At 49.8% G+C, this 19,856-nt stretch overlaps 1 protein-coding gene across 6 annotated transcripts in view; it reads right to left on the reverse strand.

The window, feature by feature from the left end:
• The window catches only part of CACNB1 (calcium voltage-gated channel auxiliary subunit beta 1), a 51,109-nt gene that overhangs the window by 5,180 nt on the left and 26,073 nt on the right, over window positions 1-19,856 (reverse strand). For 3 of the 6 annotated variants that reach the window (XM_028704005.2, XM_077917272.1, XM_077917273.1), the window contains 11 exons: window positions 19,235-19,354; window positions 14,006-14,128; window positions 13,592-13,728; window positions 12,328-12,404; window positions 11,387-11,544; window positions 9,100-9,180; window positions 8,461-8,519; window positions 7,587-7,696; window positions 4,198-4,349; window positions 2,435-2,530; window positions 1,429-1,614 (listed from right to left, as the gene is read on the reverse strand). In XM_028704005.2, coding sequence (XP_028559838.2) covers window positions 1,429-1,614; window positions 2,435-2,530; window positions 4,198-4,349; window positions 7,587-7,696; window positions 8,461-8,519; window positions 9,100-9,180; window positions 11,387-11,544; window positions 12,328-12,404; window positions 13,592-13,728; window positions 14,006-14,128; window positions 19,235-19,354 — 1,299 coding nt within the window. Of the gene's footprint in view, window positions 1-1,063; window positions 1,615-2,434; window positions 2,531-4,197; window positions 4,350-7,586; window positions 7,697-8,460; window positions 8,520-9,099; window positions 9,181-9,675; window positions 9,696-11,386; window positions 11,545-12,327; window positions 12,405-13,591; window positions 13,729-14,005; window positions 14,129-19,234; window positions 19,355-19,856 lie in introns of those variants that run through there. The other 3 variants (XM_028704008.2, XM_028704010.2, XM_077917274.1) reach the window with 2 other exon arrangements.

Here is a 19,856-nt window from a genome sequence, read left to right on the forward strand (position 1 = left end):
GAGCCAGATGTGAAGGTGGTAAACTTATTGATAGCTAAACACCTTTGGGGGAATGGTGGTCACTTCTGTTTAACCACTTCAGAGTTTGCCCTTTTCTTTTTAAAAGGTGACACAACAGAAACAGCATGGGGTTTCCCATCATACACCCAAACATGCATTTGAAGCATGTCCAAATTCACATTTGAACGATGGGCAGGCATCATGCCACCCAAGAAAAAAGTGGATTCTGCAGTAATAAATCTATTTCTGCTCAGTGCAAACTTCTTCTTCTTCTTTTTAGCTCACAAGAGAGATGAGTTTGATGGAGCTCTGTTCAGCTTGCTATGCTTGGCAATCGGTCCTTGACTTGGCCAAGGTTTAGGCAACGATGCGGGGCACTGTCAATGTAAAAAGTCACCCACCTCTGGCAGGCCATGGGAATCAAGCGGACAAGGTTATCCTGATGAGGTATAACCACCGATGCAATTTACTGCAGCCACAACTGCTCCCCAGCCTCCCAAGAAACATGACTTCCTGTCACTAGGTGGCAGCAACTCAGCAGACCATGGTTATTGTGAAGGGATCCATAAGGTCATAGACTTGGTGCTCCTGCCAGATTATCCAAAGTGGGGCCCCGTACAAACCCTGTCACCTTACAGACCCCTTTAGTCCAGTGGGTTCCTGCAACTTGGTGACTAGAAATCACTGCTTGTTAGAAAAGTGGATTGCGAAGCAGTTGCCCAAATTCACCCTGTGTGCTAAGAGAATGGAACAAAGAATGTGTGGCAGATGGGAGTGGGAGGGAGGCACTACCTGCAGGGCCAAAACGGGTCTTTGAGGGCAACTCGGCAGCATAATGGACCTGCCCCCGCTGAAAACCAGGCTCTGCATTCACATAGCACACTGGAAAGCCAACTGACTTCTTTCCCATGAGCAGGTGGAGGAAAATCCTTCCTTTGTGATGCCATTTTAGATCTGGTTCAGAGCAGCCCACAGAACCTAAACGACAAACCCACTTTTCCTAGCTGAGACGCTTCTCTGATGTCCCCAGGAAGCATTGCTCGAAAGATAAGAGACGGCGGGGTGTAGGGCGAGAGAGATGTGCTGGTGACTCGCCGAGGTCATCCTTTAATCAAAGTCAGATTGCGAGGGAAAGGGGTGTTTGTGTGTGTACTTTAGCAGGACAGCTTCGGAGAAGGGGCAGGGAGGCGAAAGAGAGATCGCCTTGACTGAACAGCAGCACTGACAAGTCCTTTGTAGGTAAGGGGGAGCCCTCATTAGCAAGGCTTCCCTGTGCTCGTTTCTTCATTTCCGAACAACTATCTCGGGTTTCCCCGAAAGCTACAGCTCGTGCTCCTCCACCCGGACAGCTCCGCTCAGCCCCTGGTCCAGGCTGCCCCTCGCTCCCCAGAACCCCAGGTTGCGCTTGAGCGAGGTCAGCACTTGTACCTGGAGGTTGGAGACCGGGGCGGGGCTGGCAGCCAAGGCAGCAGTCGCCATGGTGCGGGTCAGCAGCGGATTGGGCGGGTTGCTGCTGGGAGGGTGCGTGGCCTTCCAATAGGCTTCGAGGTACTCAGACAGGTGTTCACAGGCATCTTCCAACTGGTTCTCATCCAAGATAATGTCAAACATCTCCTGCAGAAACAGAGAGGGCGGGGAATGGGAAGGATTTAGCCCTGTGAGCGAGTGCAAAATGATAGGGGCAGGGGACCAGGAGTGGAGGCATGGGTTGGATAGGGTTGCAACGGTAGTCGCTAGTGGACTGGCATAATGATTGTGTAGCATCTGCTTAAGTCAGGGGTGGGGAACCTGTGGCCCTCCAGATGTTGCTGGCCCACAATTTTCGGAAAGGGCCAAGGGTTATTGGTAGAGCACCTGCCTTTCATGCAGAAGACCCCAGGTTCAATTCCCGGCCAGGACTCCCTATCTGAAACCCTGGACAGCCACTGCCATCAGTGTAGACAATATGGAGCTAGATCAGGGCAGGCCAACTTTTCATACCAAGTGGGCCGCAAGAGTACTTTGACATGGAACCTTGTTGTGTGGGAGAGGGGAACGAGGCCAAAATTTGACACACCCACCCACCCAGCCCTTGCACTGCCTTCCCAAATTTAGCTGAGAGAGGCACCAGGCTTAGGGAAGGAGATGCAAGGCTTTGGGCAGGGTCCTGGCACCCTCCCACCCCCTTCCCAAAGCCAGGAAAGCACTAACTAGGCTTTGGGAAAGAGGAGGGAGGACTCTAAGACCTAGTCAGAGCCCTCATGCCTTCTTCCCAAAGCTCAGTACCTCTTTTACGCGGCTTTCGGAAGGCAGCGCAAGCGCTTGTATTGGTGTGTGTGTGTGTGAAATGAGCAGGGGTTTGCACCAGCAGGGGCTGATGGGAGGTGTAGTCAGGAGGGCACCAGGATGAAGTGGGCTGGAAAAGAGCATGAGGGAGGTGCACCACAGGACTCACAGGGGGGCACTGCGCCAATTTGTCCGATGCCACCATCTGCACATTCAGGTGCTTGGCTTGGGATTTGCCTCTCGATTTCACCAGTCTCTGCAGCACCTGTTGGGTAAAGACATTGGGGGAGAGGGAGAGAAGAAATGTTAGGGTGCCCAAGGGAGCCAGGAACAGGACTGGGAAGAAGGAGGGCCCTGCCAAAGGGTCTCCTGCTCCTAGTCTGCCACACCACTGCAGCTAGCCTAACAAGGACTTAGCCTCAGGAAACGTTTTAGGGTGTGTGATCCTTACCAGGGAGGAAGCCTTCATGAACACAATAAAACTTGTCACCCACAGGATCAAATCAACCCAAGAAGTAGGCAAAACCCTCCCTCCCTCCCACCCCCAATCCAAATGCATCGCTCCTCAATGTTAGCCAAGTTGCTTGGCACCTGAAACAGAACCACCCCCTGCCCTGGCAGTAAAAATCGCAACAACGATGAATGACAATTCATTACCGTTTCATGACACTTAGCAGCCTGAGGCAGCTGCCTCACTCTGCCTAATAATCAGGCTGGATGGAAGGAGTCCAAGGTGGGTAACTCACGCAGCCTTAAAAGTTCTAGCTCTCATAGCGGCAAAAATAACTTTGAAAATGCAATTGCAAGAACAGGACATACGTAACAGGCAGGACGGAAGCATACAAAGTGCGGGCTGTTCTTCAGCTCTCATGAAATCTGGATCTTTTGAGGGTTGATTTACATATTTTTCCTCATACAGCAATTAACAATTCCAAAATTTAATTTTATTTTTGCAGAGGGGAAGGGCCACAGCTCAGTGTCTGAGCACACAATTTGCATGCAAAGGTCCCTGGCACCTCCATGTAGAGTGGCGACAGGAGCCTGTCTGAAATCCTGGAGAGCTGCTCCCAGTTCTTGTGGACAACCCTGAACTAGATTAACCAAAGGGCTGATCACTGGTCTAAGGCAGATTCCTGAGAAACCTACGGTGGTCGTTTAACACTTGCCAGGTTTTGTATAAACTAACTTGCAAGAGATGTTAATTACATTACATTAATACATGATATTCATGTATGTTTGGCCCTTGTCTGCCTTTTAGCAGTGGCTGCCTTTTTCTTAAAAAGAAAAAGAGCCCCACCCCCAAACCCCCAGAGTCTGGTATTTTCTACCACACACTCAAATATGCATTGGAAGCACACCTGAAGTGTGGCAGGGAGCCCCCTCCCAAACTATGGATTTTGCACTCATAAATGTATGTCTGCTCAGTGCAAACTCACATTTTTAGCCCACAAGGGAAATGAGTGATGGATCTGTTTAGCTTGGCATTCCTGTAGCTACACATACAAGCCTTCAGACAGGGTCGGCCCTACAAGGAGGCAGAGTGAAGCAGCAGCCTCAGGCGGCAGATGCTGAGGAGGGGTGTGTGGCCAGAGCTATGAGTGCCATGTGATCTGCCTTATGCCCCCTACATTATTCTGCTGCCCTCAGGTGCTGAGGAAGACACTGTCCTTTCACCAGCATTGGAGTAAGATAAAACTGCCAGTCCAATTGACTTCTGTGCATGACTTGGGGGAGGTGCCATCTTGTCCTTCGCCTCAGGCAGCAAAACGCTTTGAGCCGGCCCTGCCTTCTAATCTGCTGTTCTTACCCTCACTCCTATTGAGTTCTGAATTATATCTGACACCAAAACAATCTAAGATCCTCTGCCAACCTCTTCCCAATTCCCAGTACCGTTAGTGTGATCAGGTGGAAGTAAAGAGAAAGGCTGCTCACCTTGGGGGAGGATATCTTGATATAGACAATAATTGGCGCTAATGAGGTCTTGGACAGTTGAGCCGGGTGATTGATGGTGTCTGCATCCAGGGCTACCAGCTGCAGGGTGCGGGCCAGCTCAAAGATGCGCTCAATCTCACTCTGCACTTCAGCTATCGAGGCAGAGGGCAAGCCAAGCGGCAGGGAAAAGGAAGACATGGTCAACATTGCTATACAAAGAAACTGCAGCACCATTCATACCTCCCTTTTGCTATTCCAGATCCTGTTTAGCATTAAAGGCTCTACTTCTGCAGCCTGCACAGATTTCGCCATAATTCATTATTCTCACTTGCAGGTTAAGACCCTACAGGTTGTAGCATGTATGCAAAATGTTTCACTTGTAACAAAAAATATGCAGGTCAACTCTTCTGTCCCCGCGGACAGAAAACCATTCATTGGGCTCCTGTCCACAGATCTGTGTTTGATTCGTGGCAGTACTATGGCAAAGCAAGGGGAAGTGGTGGCCGCAAGATTTTGGGCACGGTTAAAAGGGAGGCAAATTTCTGGCCTGGAGAATGCATTCCATTCCCCTGTGCAAGAGCCAATGAAATGAACAGGAACTGCGCAGCACCCATTCATTTCAATGGGGATTGCGTAGGAAAACATCCCCATGGGTTGTTCCTTAGTGAAAGTGTGTGTGTGTGTGTGTGTGTGTGGTGCAGGTGCCATTTTGATTTTCAACTTCAGGCATGCATAAAGTGGCTGGCTGGCACACAAAGATCTCCTTGCTCTGCCCCCCCCCCAAAGATTGTCTGCAGGTACTTTGGGTGCTACTTTGGGCTGTCCACTAGCTACTCTGCATGTGGGACGCTGGATATGGGATTCTTATGGCTGCCCAGGAGCATCTTGTGTTCTTGGGGATGTGGCCCTGCAGGTCCCAGCATGAGATCCAGTGTGGCGTAGTGGTCAGAGTGTCAGACTGGAGAGACCCAGATTCAAATCCCTTGGGCCAGTCCCTTTCTCTTTCAGTCTTGCCTACCTCACAGGACAGTTGTGAGGATCAAAAGGGAGGGAACTACGTGTACCACCTTGAGGAAAGATAAACTATAAGTTCCTTTCAATGGACTGTGCTGAGTGCCCCTCACTTTTCCCCCAGTAAGAAACCATGCAATAAATTGCACAGTTTAGTTACCTTCACGTTAAAAGTGGGGCACGATCCAGCCAAAGCCCAGAATTTTGAATATCTCATGGGTTCCAATGAGGAGCCGATATGTGATTTAGGCTGCCATCTTATACTCGCATACCTGGGAGTAAGTCCCACTGAACTTAATAGGTCTTGCCTTCCAAGTAGACACGTATAGGACTGCCCTGTACTTCTCTTCTCGTTAACATCAATGGGCTCTGAGATTGCTTAGCTAAATTTCTTAACTAGGCTGTACCGGAACAAAAAATAGTCCCCTCTCCTTTTTCAGTCCCTGAGCAATTTCCCCCAGCAAGAAACGTTATTTACTTATTTTCATTTATAATATTCTGATTCACCTGCCCACCCCCCACCCCCAACAGCAACTCCATATTTTAAGTTCAGGTAAAAAAAATACAGTACTCTGGTAAAGAGTCTAGCAATTGAAAAGATAGTGAGAACACTAAGACGGTGGTGACTCACCATTTTTTCACTTCCCATACACGAGGGCGAATTTCAAAACGAACAAAAAAAAACTTATCGCTTTTGGGCAAAGCCAAAGCGTAGGTGCTCTTTTGTTCTGTGTTTTTGAAATTCCCCCCTCCCCCTCCTCTCCCAGAAGGAAAAGCTGTTTTCGATCTTTTTTTCCATTTCAACAAAACATCTTTCCCATTCTGAGGAGGGGGAAGTTAAAGCAAGTTAAATTTGCACTGGGTGGGGGGCAACCGAGAGCTTGCGGGGGCTAAAGGTTACGTACCCAAGACATCTGTATCAGGAGCAGAGAAAGGAAGAGGAGGCACAGACACGGGGGAAAGAAAATTGTGGGAAGCGGGGGAGGAGGAAAAAAAAAAAGAGAAGAGTGAGTTGGATTTGTTGGGGAGCAGTAAAAAAGAAAAAAGAAAAAAAGATCCCCCAAAGTCTGATGCCATAGCGGGGGGAGGGGGGACTGAAAACAGAGAAGGCGGCTGAGGTATTAATTAAGGAGCATCCTGTTTCCCCTCCCCTTGCCCCATGCACGGAGGTAGGTTTAGACAAGATGGCAACATATCCCATGATGAACTCAAACGCGGACAACACTTCTGACACCGAAACCTGGACTTTTGGGAACAGTTTCCACACTATGCATTATGATGCGGGGGTGGGGTGGGGGGAGAGACTCTCACAAGCACACCCAAGTGTGTCCCTCTCCAACCCAGGATACAGATATTTCATGATACGGAAACAGCCCTGGTGCCCAGCTCAAGAAGATCGCGGAGGTCTTCCTTCTAATGGGGCAGTTTTGTTGGTCCCACCTGCCCCTGAGATCTGGCTGTCAGGGGCATAGCATGGGTTGCCAGCACCCAGGGTGAGGCAAGCATTGGGCCGCCCTGCTGGACTGGGAAGCTGTCAGTCCCTTCTCTGGCCAGTGTCTAACCAAGGGAGTCTCCAGCAGTGCTTTCCCACCTTCCTCTTCCTTCCTCCTCGGTGGGCGGCACTGGCGCCCTCCCACCTTCTCAGCTGGTCCAGGAGCAGGGCACGTCCAGGTATCCCTTCACCTGGCCATGAGGAGAAGGAGGGGCTGCCCCAGCCTTGAAGGCCTGGCCTGAGTGTGGTTCCAGCCTCAGTGAGGGAGCCTGTTGTGGGGGCACCTGGTTCTGCCCCCTCAGAAATTTAGCCGCCCTCCCCACGCTACGCCACTGCTGGCTGGTCTTTACCAAGAGGCAAGTATTTAAGTATGACAGGCGCTCCCTGTGGAACTCCTTGCCAATAGAGGTTTGGCGGGTGCAGTGTCTTCTAAAAACGGTGTTATTCAGATGGTCTTTTCAAACCTGACGTTCCCTGCCAACCATCTCTTACTGATGTGGTTGACGTGCACAGCGCTGCGTACACCTCCTTGTGGTATTTTATAACACAGCGTGGCTTACTAATACGTACATATATAAATAAGTTCATGATCGGGTAAGAGGAGTTCTGCCAGGGACAGGGAGAGAAGGGGCATTGCCGCAAAGCATTATGGGAAACCCAGAGGCATTCAGGAAATGCCGCTCCTGGCTGATACAGATCAGAGGAAAGGCAGGCTAAGAAAAGCTTTTGAAAACAGGGGCCGTGCAAGGTGTCAGGTGCCATGCAATCACAAAGGCAAAGTCACCCTTTTTGCCTCCCTCTTCCCACGCGGGAAAGGCCTTGGGAGAAAATGTGAAGAGATGGCAAAGAGCCAAGCTTTTCTCCCAAGGTCTGAGCGCAGCCTTACCCAGGCTAGAGCGGGTGCTGGAGCGTTCGATGATGGTGTGTTTGCTGGGGTTGTTGAGGACCGAGCGCTTGGCCAAGGAGATATCAGCTGTCACACGTGTGATAGATATTCTGTGAAAGACAGGAGTAGAGGCTCAAGGGGGCAGAGGTCATTCCCCGCAGGCATCCCTGATTACCAGGACTCTTTGATCCTTGTCGCTGTGCTACAACACGGGGAGTCTTAACTACCTACAGTACTAGTGAAAGCTTAGTCCTTTTAGTGTCCACTTAACAAACCCCCAAAACCTCAGGTTTTTAAGGGTGCTTCCTCTCTATCAAGCATTTATTCCAATTTGCTTGTGGGGAGGTTAGATGACGCTGCATCAAAGCAAGTGTCATCCCACACTGTGCAGTGTGCAGTGCATCCCCCCTCCTTCTTGCAGCATATCTGATCTTTTGGGAAGGTGGGGTTGTTGCACGAGACCTCCCAAACAACTATAATTGCTCAGTCTGAATTTGAGGGTGTGTGACTGAATCCCACCTGAAAATAGCAACAGTCTGGAAGTGCCCTACAACTTCATGAACTAGGAAAACAGCTTTTTTGTTTTTGTTTTTAAGGCAATTTTGTGTATTCACAAAAACTGGAGCACCTTAGCAAAAGTTTCTGGTCTTCGTGTCCAGGAAATGGGGAAGAAGCATTTGGAAATGGACCAATGGTAAGGGGGACGGCATAAAACTTATTGTGGGAGGCAGAAAATCTGCCCCCTCCTCCATTTCCTGTGGTCTTCATTCAGGTTTCCCCTATGGTAACTCCAGCACCAGGATCTTGATACAAGGATCGCAGAGCAAATGGAAGACATCAGATCCCCACCCGTCCCCAAGGCTTCTGCTCACACCTGCCATCGAATCGGCGTTTCAGGAAATCAAACAGAGCTTTCTGCATCATGTCCGTCACCTGGGAAGGTAAAGGGGGTTGGGATTGGGCAGAAAGACAGAGAAGAGGAGGAGGAGAAGAAGAAAAGTCAGAAATCGAAAGAGTCACATGCATAAACGTGGGTGGGGAAGAAATCAGGGTGCATCTTGCTTCTGCTAGTTCTTGGTAAAGGCTCATCAAAATGGAGACCCACCCCCAAGCTTCCCTACCTATTTCCACCACTTCAGACTCGTAGGTGCTAAAGTCACAGCTGGATGCCCACCCATTGGCAGAGAGACCCAGAGGATTACTAAGAACAGAGTGAGGAGCCAATCAATGAGAGGGCACTGGTGGCCGAGATAGGAGGGACGACCTGTAGGAGGTAAGCTCAAAGGAACAGAATTGGGAGGAGCCACAGCAACTCAGGACATGTCAGTCCTGTTGCCAGGCAGCTATCCTGGACAGGGCTTGAATGATGGTCTGGGAGATGAGGACACATGCCAATCTATGGCAGCCCTCCTGGCTCCCCTTGCCCAATTCTCTTGGAAAGCAACATGGCCTCTCAGCCCTACTTTCTATGCATGCCCTAACTCTCTCCCCATGAACTCTCTAAATGCCTCACCTCATACCCTTTCAAGGATGGGCCTACAAGAATGATGGGCCGCATGGAAGGAACCACGTCATACGGTGGCACATGCTCCGCCTGAGAAGAAAGGAGAGAGAAGAAGACATTAGACTTGCTCCAGATCCAGGCTACATCAGCGCTGCAGGCACCACTGTTTTTTGGAAGCCTAGCAATTTCAGCGATTCTTCTAAAGGGGGGGGGACAGCACCTTCATTTTGTGGGCATGGGGGGAGGAAAGCTGAGTTGTGGGTGGCAGGAAGAAGGGTTGCTGAGGGATCTCAGCCTTCCAGATCCAACACTAGCCTGGACATTCAAGATGGACCTAACAGAAGAAGACCTTCATGCAGCTGCAACCAAGGTTTGCTTTTGAGCTTACCTTAAAGAAACAGGGGCCTGTATCTTGCGGGGGCGGGGGGGGGGAGCAAATCTCACACACAAACTTTGGGGTTTCATGGTCAGCTTCCTCACAGTTGCCAACTTCGCAGGGGGAAAGCCCGCTGGGTAAATTAGGCAGGGCCCACAGGGAGCCGCCACCGCTGTCATCTGGTCTGATTATTTCGTAAGCTTACTTACCGATTTCTGCTTCTGCTTGGCTATGTCCAGTGATCGCCATTAATGGGCGGGGTGGGGACACAGGGGAGGGGAAAGGAGAGACAGGCAAGAGAAAACAAACAAGGCATGCGTGTTACTGACAGCTCACTCCAGCGGAAGCACAGGCAAGGCACAAGAGAGAGAGAGAAAACTAGTGCTGAGAAAAGCAGAAAGGTGGCGGCTTTTCAGAGTTTGGGCAGGGAACAACCTTGCCTTGATTTAGAATTGCGTCCTTTTCCTCCATGCTGTCCTGGCCCACCCTGGTGGACAGACGTGGCTCATGGTGGCATGCCCATGAACCTCTCAAAACCCAAATGACACATTGGCCAGAGCCACCACCGGCAACGTGATTGGCCTGGTGGCTCCTTTTGCCACCGCAGGGAGCCGTCAGGAAGGAGGCACTTTTCAGGGAAGAAGTGGTGCTGGAGAGAGGCCCTGGTACTTTTGCAGCCAGCCACTCCACACTCAAAGCTCCCCTCCACCCAGACAAACTTCTTCCCATCCACCTGTATTTCAGATCCTTGCAACTCTGCGGAGGGAAGTTTCAGGCGTAAGGTGGCTGGCAGGGAAAGGACTCCCTTCTCTGCTGCAAAGCACCCTTGGGCTCCTAGTGTAAAATACAGTTTGGCCCTCTGGGGATTCCCACCTTGAACCCTGAGGTTGCTTAGCAACCAGCCTCCCTCCGGACAACTTCCTCCCACTATTTGATCCGCAAGGAGGAAAAGAAGGGCCTGTGGAGGCAAATGCCATACCTGGATGGAATTTACAGGGCAAGGGAGGAATGCCCCTCTTATGTGAAAGCCACTGGAACATCCCATATTCATGCTTTCTTATGGGGCGCTGCAGTCCTACGTCCAAGCGAAGGGAAATGGCTTGACTATTTCACTCACTTTGCTCCCATGCTGGAACGTTCCATTGCTATAATTTCCACAGGTGAGGAGAATGGATTACAGAAGTGGAGCATTCCTAGTATCCACATATGGGAGGGACACATGGAACATACCACTTGCATGTTTCCCATGGGGGGGATTGGGACCTGTGACTTTCAAGGGTTTACACTGGGGGAAAGAAATGGGAGAATCATAGAATTGTAGAGTTGGAAGGTCCAACCCAATGCAATGCAGGAATCCTGCCCACAGTCATTCCTGGATGAAGAGGATTACTAGAGCATTACATTATTATCCTTCCCAGGGGACGGAGGGGTCACTGTTCAATTACTAGATTTCTCAGGATGCGTAAGGCCAGGGGGGAGAGGGGAAAGGAAGCACATTATATCGGACACATCTTCCACCAAAGCCCAAGTGAGGGTATGAATTGGTTGCCAATGCATCTTTTAACTCATACAAGGATGGAGAATGTGTGATCACTGGAACATACCCTTCTGAAACACGCCTTTTGTATGCTCAGGCAGTTGACAAACACAATTGCGTATACACTTTATAACCGTAGTACACGTTGGTCTTTTCCTCGTAATATGCAGCAGATCGGCTCGGAATGTGCATCCCCCCAGCTTATGCTCTCCGCCAATGAGAGATCGGGACCACAAACCCACTTCCAGAACATGCCACTCCTATCACCCCCATCATTTGCACGAAAGCGCTCGATCTCTGGGCAGAAACAAGCCTACACACACAGGCAGGCATACTTAGGATGGCACAGCAAGCAGGTGCCAGGCAAGAGGGGGCACCATTACCTTCTTAAAGAAGGGGCGGCGCTTGGTGGTGGAGGGGGGCGTGGTGACGCTGCTAACACTAGTCTTGGGGGTTCGTTGGTTCTCCTCGGTGGCCTCCTCCTCCTCCTCTAAGTCAAGGGCGTCTGGGTCATAAGCTAAGTTAGTCATGTCCAAGGTACCTGGGAGGAGGATGGAGGGTGAGGGAGGGAGGAGATAAAAGGTAGGGGAGGAAAGGGGGAAAAAAAAAAAAACAGGGGCAAAATGCAACAACAACAACAACCAAAGAATGAAAAGCACTAATGGAATAGGGTGAGAAAAACAAATGAGGAGGAACAACCGAAAACAAAAGAAATAAACTGATTCGTGTATCCAGAAGAGGAACATAAATAAATAAATAAATAAATGGAATGGAATGGAAAACTCCAAATCTCCACAGTATATGAGCATACGGGGGAGAGGGAGGCAGCAATTAGGCAATGAGAAGCCTGCCATGTGGCTATTAGGACAGAATTTAGGCCTTGTCTGTACACGGATTAAAGTGGTAGAGCCCTGAACTGATGGTTTGGATTGTACCGCTTCAGACTGTAGATGTGGGGATCCTGTGTTTTGTTTTTGAAAATCCTCCCAAGTTAAAAAATATTTCCTTGCAACAGGGGGGGGGGAGGAACTAGCACAGCAGGGAGCAGGCTGAACTGGAACCTCCTCTCCCCACTGCATTAGTTTTTGATCAGCAAGGAGATTTTTTTTATAAAAAAAAGTGGGACAGGAATCAAATAGGACACCGCCATCTACAGGATGAACTGGAAGAGTCTGACACGACCACCTCTTTCTGTTGCAGGTGAGGGTGAGCAATGCCCTTCAGATGCTTCAAACACACCTCGTCCCACAGAAAGATGGAAAAGTATCCATCTGGGATGGTGGTGGCAGTTATGCCGTTCTCTGTTGGGCGTGAGTAGCCTTACCAGTGGCAGGCGGGGTGGGTCTCCGGGGGCCAGTCACCACATCTCCCAGGCTGGAGGTGGAGTTGTCTCCTGATTTACTGCAAGACAGAAGAGCCATTAAAGTGAAGCAGGGAAACAGGAAGAGGTTTTGGGGTGGGGAAGAGCTGTGGCAAGGGGGAAGAGCCTCTGAGTCCATGCTCAGCACCTTTTCACTTGCAAAAAAAGTAAACTTCTATATCCCAGTAAGGCTTCATAGTCCTTGGATATACATCCATCAACATGGCATTCTGCCCCATTAACACAGTGGACTTGCACTACAGATCTACGCTCCAGTTTCAGATTAGCTCAGCTGTCAAGTGTCCCATCCCTTAGACACTAAACAGAATGAATTGGCATTAGCCATGGGGACTACAAGAATGAAATAGGGTTGAACTGGTGTAAATTGCATGGAGGCTAAGGCAGAGTTGGCCTCCCATTTGTCTTCAACGGACAGACAAGGCTAGGTCAAGGATCAGGCATCCACTTAGAGAGACTTCCACATGGATTTCAAGATCCACATTTTGCAGTCAGTCAGGGTCAGGGTGTGTTAGACTAGTGGGATGCATGTCCGTTTCTTTTTAGTTTTACTCTGGAGAGGACGTTTCAGAAAACAGCCATAGGCCTCCAGAGGAAAGATGGTCTGAAATTGGCAGACATCTATTCACTCTAACACAAAACCTCTTAAGGTAGATAAAGTCCTCAGAATTCTTTTGTTTTGATGAAAGCAAGTTGCTAGCTCTCTTGATTGTGGAGGAAGGTTGGCTATGCAAGGACACTACCTGGGAGCTGCAGTTTGTTCAGGGTGCTGGGAGTTGTTAGGAGGCCTCCATTTCCTCTCCCAGATCTACAATTCCCAGAGCTCCCTGGGAAGAGGAACTGATTAATAAATCTGTGCAAACTGTAGCTCTGGAAGTCGAATAAAGGGGCCTTCCAACAATTCTCAGCACCCTTCACAAACCACGGCTCCCAGAATAACTGGGGTGGGGGTGGGAATCCATGACTGTTTAAAGTGGTTTCCCAGTGCTGTAAATGTATGTGTGAATGTGGCCTAAAGTCCATCCTGGCAGGTATTGCCAAGCATGCCTGGTAGAAGCCAAGGAGCTTTTTAGGAAGAGGGTTTTTCAGCCCTGCTACAAGACAGCCTTTCCCTGAAGATGGCAGGGGCTGAATGTGGGACCCTGTATGCAGTGGATTCTGGGTGGCTCAGCAGCCTCCTCCTCCTGCATCCCACTTCATCCCAACCCACCTGGAGCTGAGTCGGTGCTGCCTCATCTTTTGCTCCTGCAGCATCCGCATGTTCTCCAGCTTGACGGGGCTGGGGATGAAGCCGACCTCGCAGCCTTCTTTGACCAGGCGTCCGATCCACCAGTCATTGTTGTATTTCTGGAGTGCAGGGGGCAAAACATCCAAAGCGTGAGACACCCAAAGCGGGCATGGAGAGATGAGGCTGTAGCTTGTGGGTGTGCATGTGTGAGTGGGTGGACCGCCAGCTTGCCCCAACAGATCACCCCTCACTGTCGCTCGCACATTTGGACCCCATGCAGAGAAGGGAGATGCTCAAGAGAGCCTCTCACAGCCCCTTTCTTGCCCAGCTGCTGCACAACTTAAAGAGTAACGGGGTGGGGGACAGGAGACCAGGGTCCTGTGTGACACATTGTACCTCTTTGATATGAAGGAAGTCTTTGGGTTCAAAGGAAATAGACAGGCCTTGGACCGGCACATCGTCATTGGGAGATGGATTGTAGCCCACGTTTGTCCTCACAGCAAATGCCACTGGTTTGGTCTGCAAAACGAAAATACAGAAGCATTTTAGCAAAGCAGGGGGGAAACAGGTGAATTGTGCCCCATCAAAAGCCCTTTTCCAACAAAGAAAAAGCGACTTGCTTAATTTATTTCCAGGTACAACCCCCCCCCCCATGCACTTTGCTGCCTTTTTAACAGATCAGTAAAGGGAAAAACACCCTTCTTTACCTAAGCAAGGGGAGGGAGGCATCAATGAATGTGTTCTTCTTGACCCTTCTGGCTACGAAGAAACACTTTCAAGCCAATGGGCCAATGCATGCCTATATTGACACATCTGTACCCAGAAGAGTGACTGAATGAAATCGCCAGAAGTTCTAAACTGGGGCTCCAATGCTCAGAAGAGCATCTCGTTCTTCCTGATGGCAAGCAGAAGCACCAGACATGATTCAAAATAGCAACATATAAAGCTCAGTGGGACAGCTTCTGCTTTGCATTCAGAAGGTCATAGAATCATAGAATTGTCGAGTTGGAAGGGACCCCAAGGGTCATCTAGTCCAACCCCCTGCAATGCAGCCCCAGGTTCAACCCCCAGCATTTCCAGGCAGGCCTGGAGAGTCGCTGCCAGCCTGTGTCAGCATCACAGAGCAAAATGGACCATTGGTCTGACTCAGTATAAGGCAGCTTCCTACTTTCCTAATGATGCAAAACAAAGAGGAAAAGCCACACCAATGTCCAAGGTAGGCCAGGGGCCTTTTTTTCTGGAATGGCTGATTTTATGCTCTTCGTATCTCACTGTCAAGGAGAAGGAGGTGGGAAAGCAAGCAGCCACTCCTGGCATGAATTCCACCTGAAGCAGCAAGGCAGAGTTGCCCCCCCCCCCAACCCCAGGCCCCACAGTTAACCCGAGCCTAGTCAACAGATAGCTCCGAGACCTGCTGATGAAGGCAAAGGATGAGACTTGCTGGCTGAAAGCCCAGAGTCGGAGAGCTGGGGATGTTCTGGGTGCCAGCCACTCCCTCCCAGATCATCCTGGCAGCAAGGAGTTTGGACCAGATCCCAGCGGTCAAAACACCTCAGGCATCCTAATTGTGAGGGCTGCTGCGGCAACAGGCTGCGCCAAGAGCCAGTAAAGAAAGGGGGGAGGGAATTGGGAGGCTTAATTAGCTAATTGCATCCGTCAAAGTCCCAGGGCTGCCGTGAAAGCGGGAATTGCTGCTCCAGGGAAGGGAAGGATGGCTTGTGTGATGAGGGCAGAAATGGCAGGACCTCCCCACCACCACTTTCCCTACTGGCCCAGGCAAGTGGGAAATGCTGGAGAGACCAGCTGCGAATCCCCACAAGGTTGAAATACTGCACAGGGGATGGCCCCCTTACACTGGCCACTCAGCCACCCCACTTTGGGATTCTGCCTTCCTTCCCTAAAGGTAAAGGACCCCTGACCATTAGGTCCACTTGTGACCGACTCTGGGGTTTCGGCACTCATCTCGCTTTATTGGCCGAGGGAGCCGGCGTACAGCTTCTGGGTCATGTGGCCAACATGACTAAGCTGCTTCTGGAGAACCAGAGCAGTGCATGGAAACACCGTTTACCTTCCCGCCAGAGCAGTACCTACTTATCTACTTGCACTTCATGCTTTCGAACTGCTAGGTTGGCAGGAGCAGGGACCGAGCCACGGGAGCTCACCCCGTCGCGGGGATTCGAACTGCCGACCTTCTGATCGGCAAGTCCTAGGCTCTGTGGTTTAACCCACAGCACCACCTGTGTCCTTCCCTATGACACTTTAAATAACCAGATCCCAACAATCCCCCTCCCACAACCAGGGGACAAACCCGAGTCTCCGCTCTCATACTCTGTTTGGCTTTCAATCGATAAATCCTGGTCCTTTCTTAAAGATTTAGGAACAGCACAAAATGTGCTATGTGCACTCTGTTTTAACTAGGCAGAGGTCACCAACATCCATAGGGCCTCCCTCCTCCCTACTGAAATGAGGCCTGAAAGAAGCATAGAATCGGCTGCAGTGGCTGCTTGGTTTGGGGTATATGTGTTTGTGGGGAGGCACTTATAACAATTCCTTTGATTTGCAAACTCCCTTTTGCTTCCCATTCTTGAATAACCCATCCACATCTGTCTCCCAGATGCAAGGGTTAAAGCCCCACATCTCGGCTTCCAGTCCATGTTTTAAGTGAAGACTTGATGGATGAATGGATTTTCTTGAGCTGCCCCTGGGCAATTTTCTGCGGTTGTGGCACCTGTTGCAGAAACATGCAACCTTAGGAAGGCAAGCCGGAGCAAGACACCTGTAGGGTACATAACAGAGTGTGCTGAAAGGAGGACTGGGGCCCTGCCAACCCACAGCAGAGCCCCCTGGCTTTTGCGGCATTGCTTCCTGAGGCCAGTTCACTTCAATTGAGAGCAGGACTCAAGCTTCCTCTTCCCTCTTCTGCCTCCTGGAGTGATAAAACGTTACCATGCCCATTAGCCAAATGAATTTGCGGGTGCCTGGCCAGCCTGCGATTTATGGGCATCGATGGGCTTGAGCCAGTTGTGAAGAACATGGTGAGAAAGTAGCCATGTGGCAGTCTGAAAGCCAGCATGGTACGGTGGTTCGAGTTGTAGCCTAGTGCCAAAAACACACGGGTTCAAATCTTCACTCAGCCATGATGTTCAATGGGCCAGTCCCCATCTCTCCATTGGACTCGACACCACAAGGTTGTTATCAGGAAAAACAGAGGAAGATACCATTTATAAAGTTAGCCCATTGGTTCCCCAAGTCCAGTATTGCTCACCAGTGACCCTCCAGGTTTCAGGCATAAGTCCTTCTCAGCCCTGCCTGCAGATACCTAGAACTGAATCTAGGAGTTTCTGCATGCCAGCCACAGACCAGATGACCCTTGGGATCCCTTCCAACTCTATGATTCCCACTTGACCCACTGAGTCACAGCCCTTCCCGCATTTAGTGTAGGATAAGAGGGGAAGAACCACATACACTGCCCTGAGCTCCTTGGAGAGAAGATGGGATATTGAACACAGTAAAGCAAAATTTAAAAACAGAAGTCTCCTTGGGACCATCAGAATGCCATTCATCATCAAGCTGACATTTGCCTGGAATGCTCTGTTCTCAGTTGTACCTATGGAAAAAGGCGCCACCCATGTGACACACTGGAGTTTCTGCAGAAACAGAAAGCTGGGATGGGCAAGAGAATGACAAACAAACAAACAAACAGAGGGGGGGGAAGTAGCAGGTCCCAGCAGAATCCCACGTTGGATGCCTTGCTTGTTCCTGTCACATGCAAGATACACAACAGAGACTGAGATCTCTGATTGCTAGACTAAGCATGTTTTAGCCATTTGAATGCTTCATTTCACCAAAGTGATTTTGTGTAACTTGGATTGCCCATTTTAATGCATGCCGGCTATTGTGTCATAATATCAACACGCTCTCCTTCATGATCTCCATTACCTGGCATCCATTTCCCACTCCTGGCATTGACCCATCTGCTCTTCTGCAGGAGTGGAGAGTGGGACCCAGAGTCTCTCGAAGGAGGGGCGCCTTTATGTATGGCTCTCCCCCCCCCCCCTTGCTCACATGACCTACTTAAAGAGCACGTGCATGGCTTCAAAATCATTTTGAATCCAGTTCTGCTGTCCAAGTGGCATCCATAACACACAGCTTCATTCGCCAGCTCTGGCTGGTGATCCAGCTGCCACCCGAGAGAGAGAGAGATTGCTTCTGGCTGCAGTAATCCATGCTCTAACAGCATCCAAGCTGGACCACTATAATGCACACTGCATGGGCTTGACTATGGAGAGGATTTGGAAATTTTAACTGATAATAGAATAGCCAAGGCCATTCACTGAGTCTAGAGCCTATCACAACACTGTGAAAGAGCAGCACTAGCTGCCAGTTTGTTCCTGTGTGCCATTCAAATGGATAGTGTGATTTGAAGCTTTTAGAACAAGGTTGGGGAGCCTGTGGCCCAAGGTAGCCCTAATTTCATGCAGGTAGTGGGAGCCTAAGAAATAGAAGGAAGGTGGGAGCTGGGGATGATGAGAAGAAAGCTGAAATAGATGCAGCAATGGAAGGACGAAAGAGAAACTTCTGTAAGAATTCATGTAGACCTCTGGAAAAAAGAATTATCTGTCCTTCTCTTTGTAACTTGGTGGATGGGGGAGGAAGAGCGGGCAGGAAAGGAGGGGCTCTGTCCACTTTAAGGTTTTGGCTCTGGCCCTACTCACTGCTGGCTCTAGCTCCTCCCACTGTTGGCGTTGTATCCAGAATACAGAATCCGTATCCAGAATCCTTAGCTCAATAATCCCTTTAGCATTTTGATGGAAGCTCTCCTGCAGGGATATTTTGCTGCCAGGGGCTCAGAGGTAGAGGCCTACCGAGTTCAAAAGCACAGAGGCAGACAGCCAACTAGTCAAAGCAAAATATGGAGCAACTGAAATCAATTTGTAGCCCTGGTTTGTGTGTGCATGAACACTGAGCCCAAAAGTCAGTTAACTGATCCCACTGATGCTTCCATAAGCCAGCTGGGCATCGTTGTGGTTAATGTTTCCCTCCCTTAAATTGCAAGGATTGGTAACAGCCAGCTTGTTTAATTAGCGTAAGGCAGTGTGGGCAAGAGTCAGCGTTATGAAACTAGCTTTAACAAATCGTACACCGGCTGTGACCACCCGTGGAAGGGTCATGTCCATGGAGAACACCTGTAAAGGAGGCCAACTATGCTGTAGGCATGGCAGGAAGCTACAGGAAGAAACAACCCACAGAAATAAAGCAAAAATTAAAATGAGGAAGGGTGGCAGAGTGGAAGGATGGAAGACCTGAAGTCCACAGAGGCAGCAAGACCACCCACTGCTGAGTCAGGCAGGGTGGCATCCATGGCATTCCTCCTAGCAGGTGCAGGCTGTGATGGGTTGTTTCCTTAGTAGGGACAAAACACACACCCTACTTTCCTCTCTCATGTGCTGGAGGATGGGCCATCAGGTTAAGCTGCTCCCCACAGACTCTCACATGGATCTCAATGGGACTCTGCTCTTGAATCAGATCCTGATGCCAGATAGCTTTCCCCAGCAGGCTGCATTATGAAAACCATCTCCCCCACCCTGCCCTGCAATTTCTCTAGGATGCTTGAAGTTACTTTACCTTTGCCTTCTCCAGCTGTGCTAGGGCTTGGCGTTCTGCCTCCTTGCGCAGGGCCTCGCGATCTTCCTCCAACGACACATCGGAATCAGAGGGCCGACTGGTGTAGGACTCAGCAGAACCCTAGAGGGAGGAGGAGAAAAGAGGGGTGGTGATGGGGTAGGTTAGGCTAGGAGACAGGAAGCTGCCTTATACCAAGTCAAACCATCAGTCCATCTAGTGCTGTCCACTCTGACTGGCAGTGGCTCTCCAGGGTTTCAAAAGCAGGTGTCTGTCATCCGAGACCAGGGGAGAGAGACGGCGGAAGAAGATTGGAAGAAATTTAAGGACTATCTTAAAAAACATTGTAAAATTATTGAATGTTAGAACGATGTTGGTTTAGAAATTAAGTGGTTCCTAGCTGTAATGATTATGTAATTAAGAAAAGAAATGTTGAAAATCAATAGAAATGTTGGGGGGGATTTGCTGAATTAAATAATTAGAAATTGAAATACAGAAAGGGGAGGTATGAGGAGGTCGGGAAAGTAAGGAATTAAGAAAATAAGGGATCGAAATTATACTTGTTGATGTCTGTGTTTGTATTTTTGCTTTTTTAAAATTTTATATAATTTTTGTGAAACTTCAA

The sequence above is a fragment of the Podarcis muralis genome, chromosome 13 (assembly GCF_964188315.1).
Source record: "Podarcis muralis chromosome 13, rPodMur119.hap1.1, whole genome shotgun sequence".
Lineage (NCBI taxonomy): Eukaryota > Metazoa > Chordata > Lepidosauria > Squamata > Lacertidae > Podarcis > Podarcis muralis.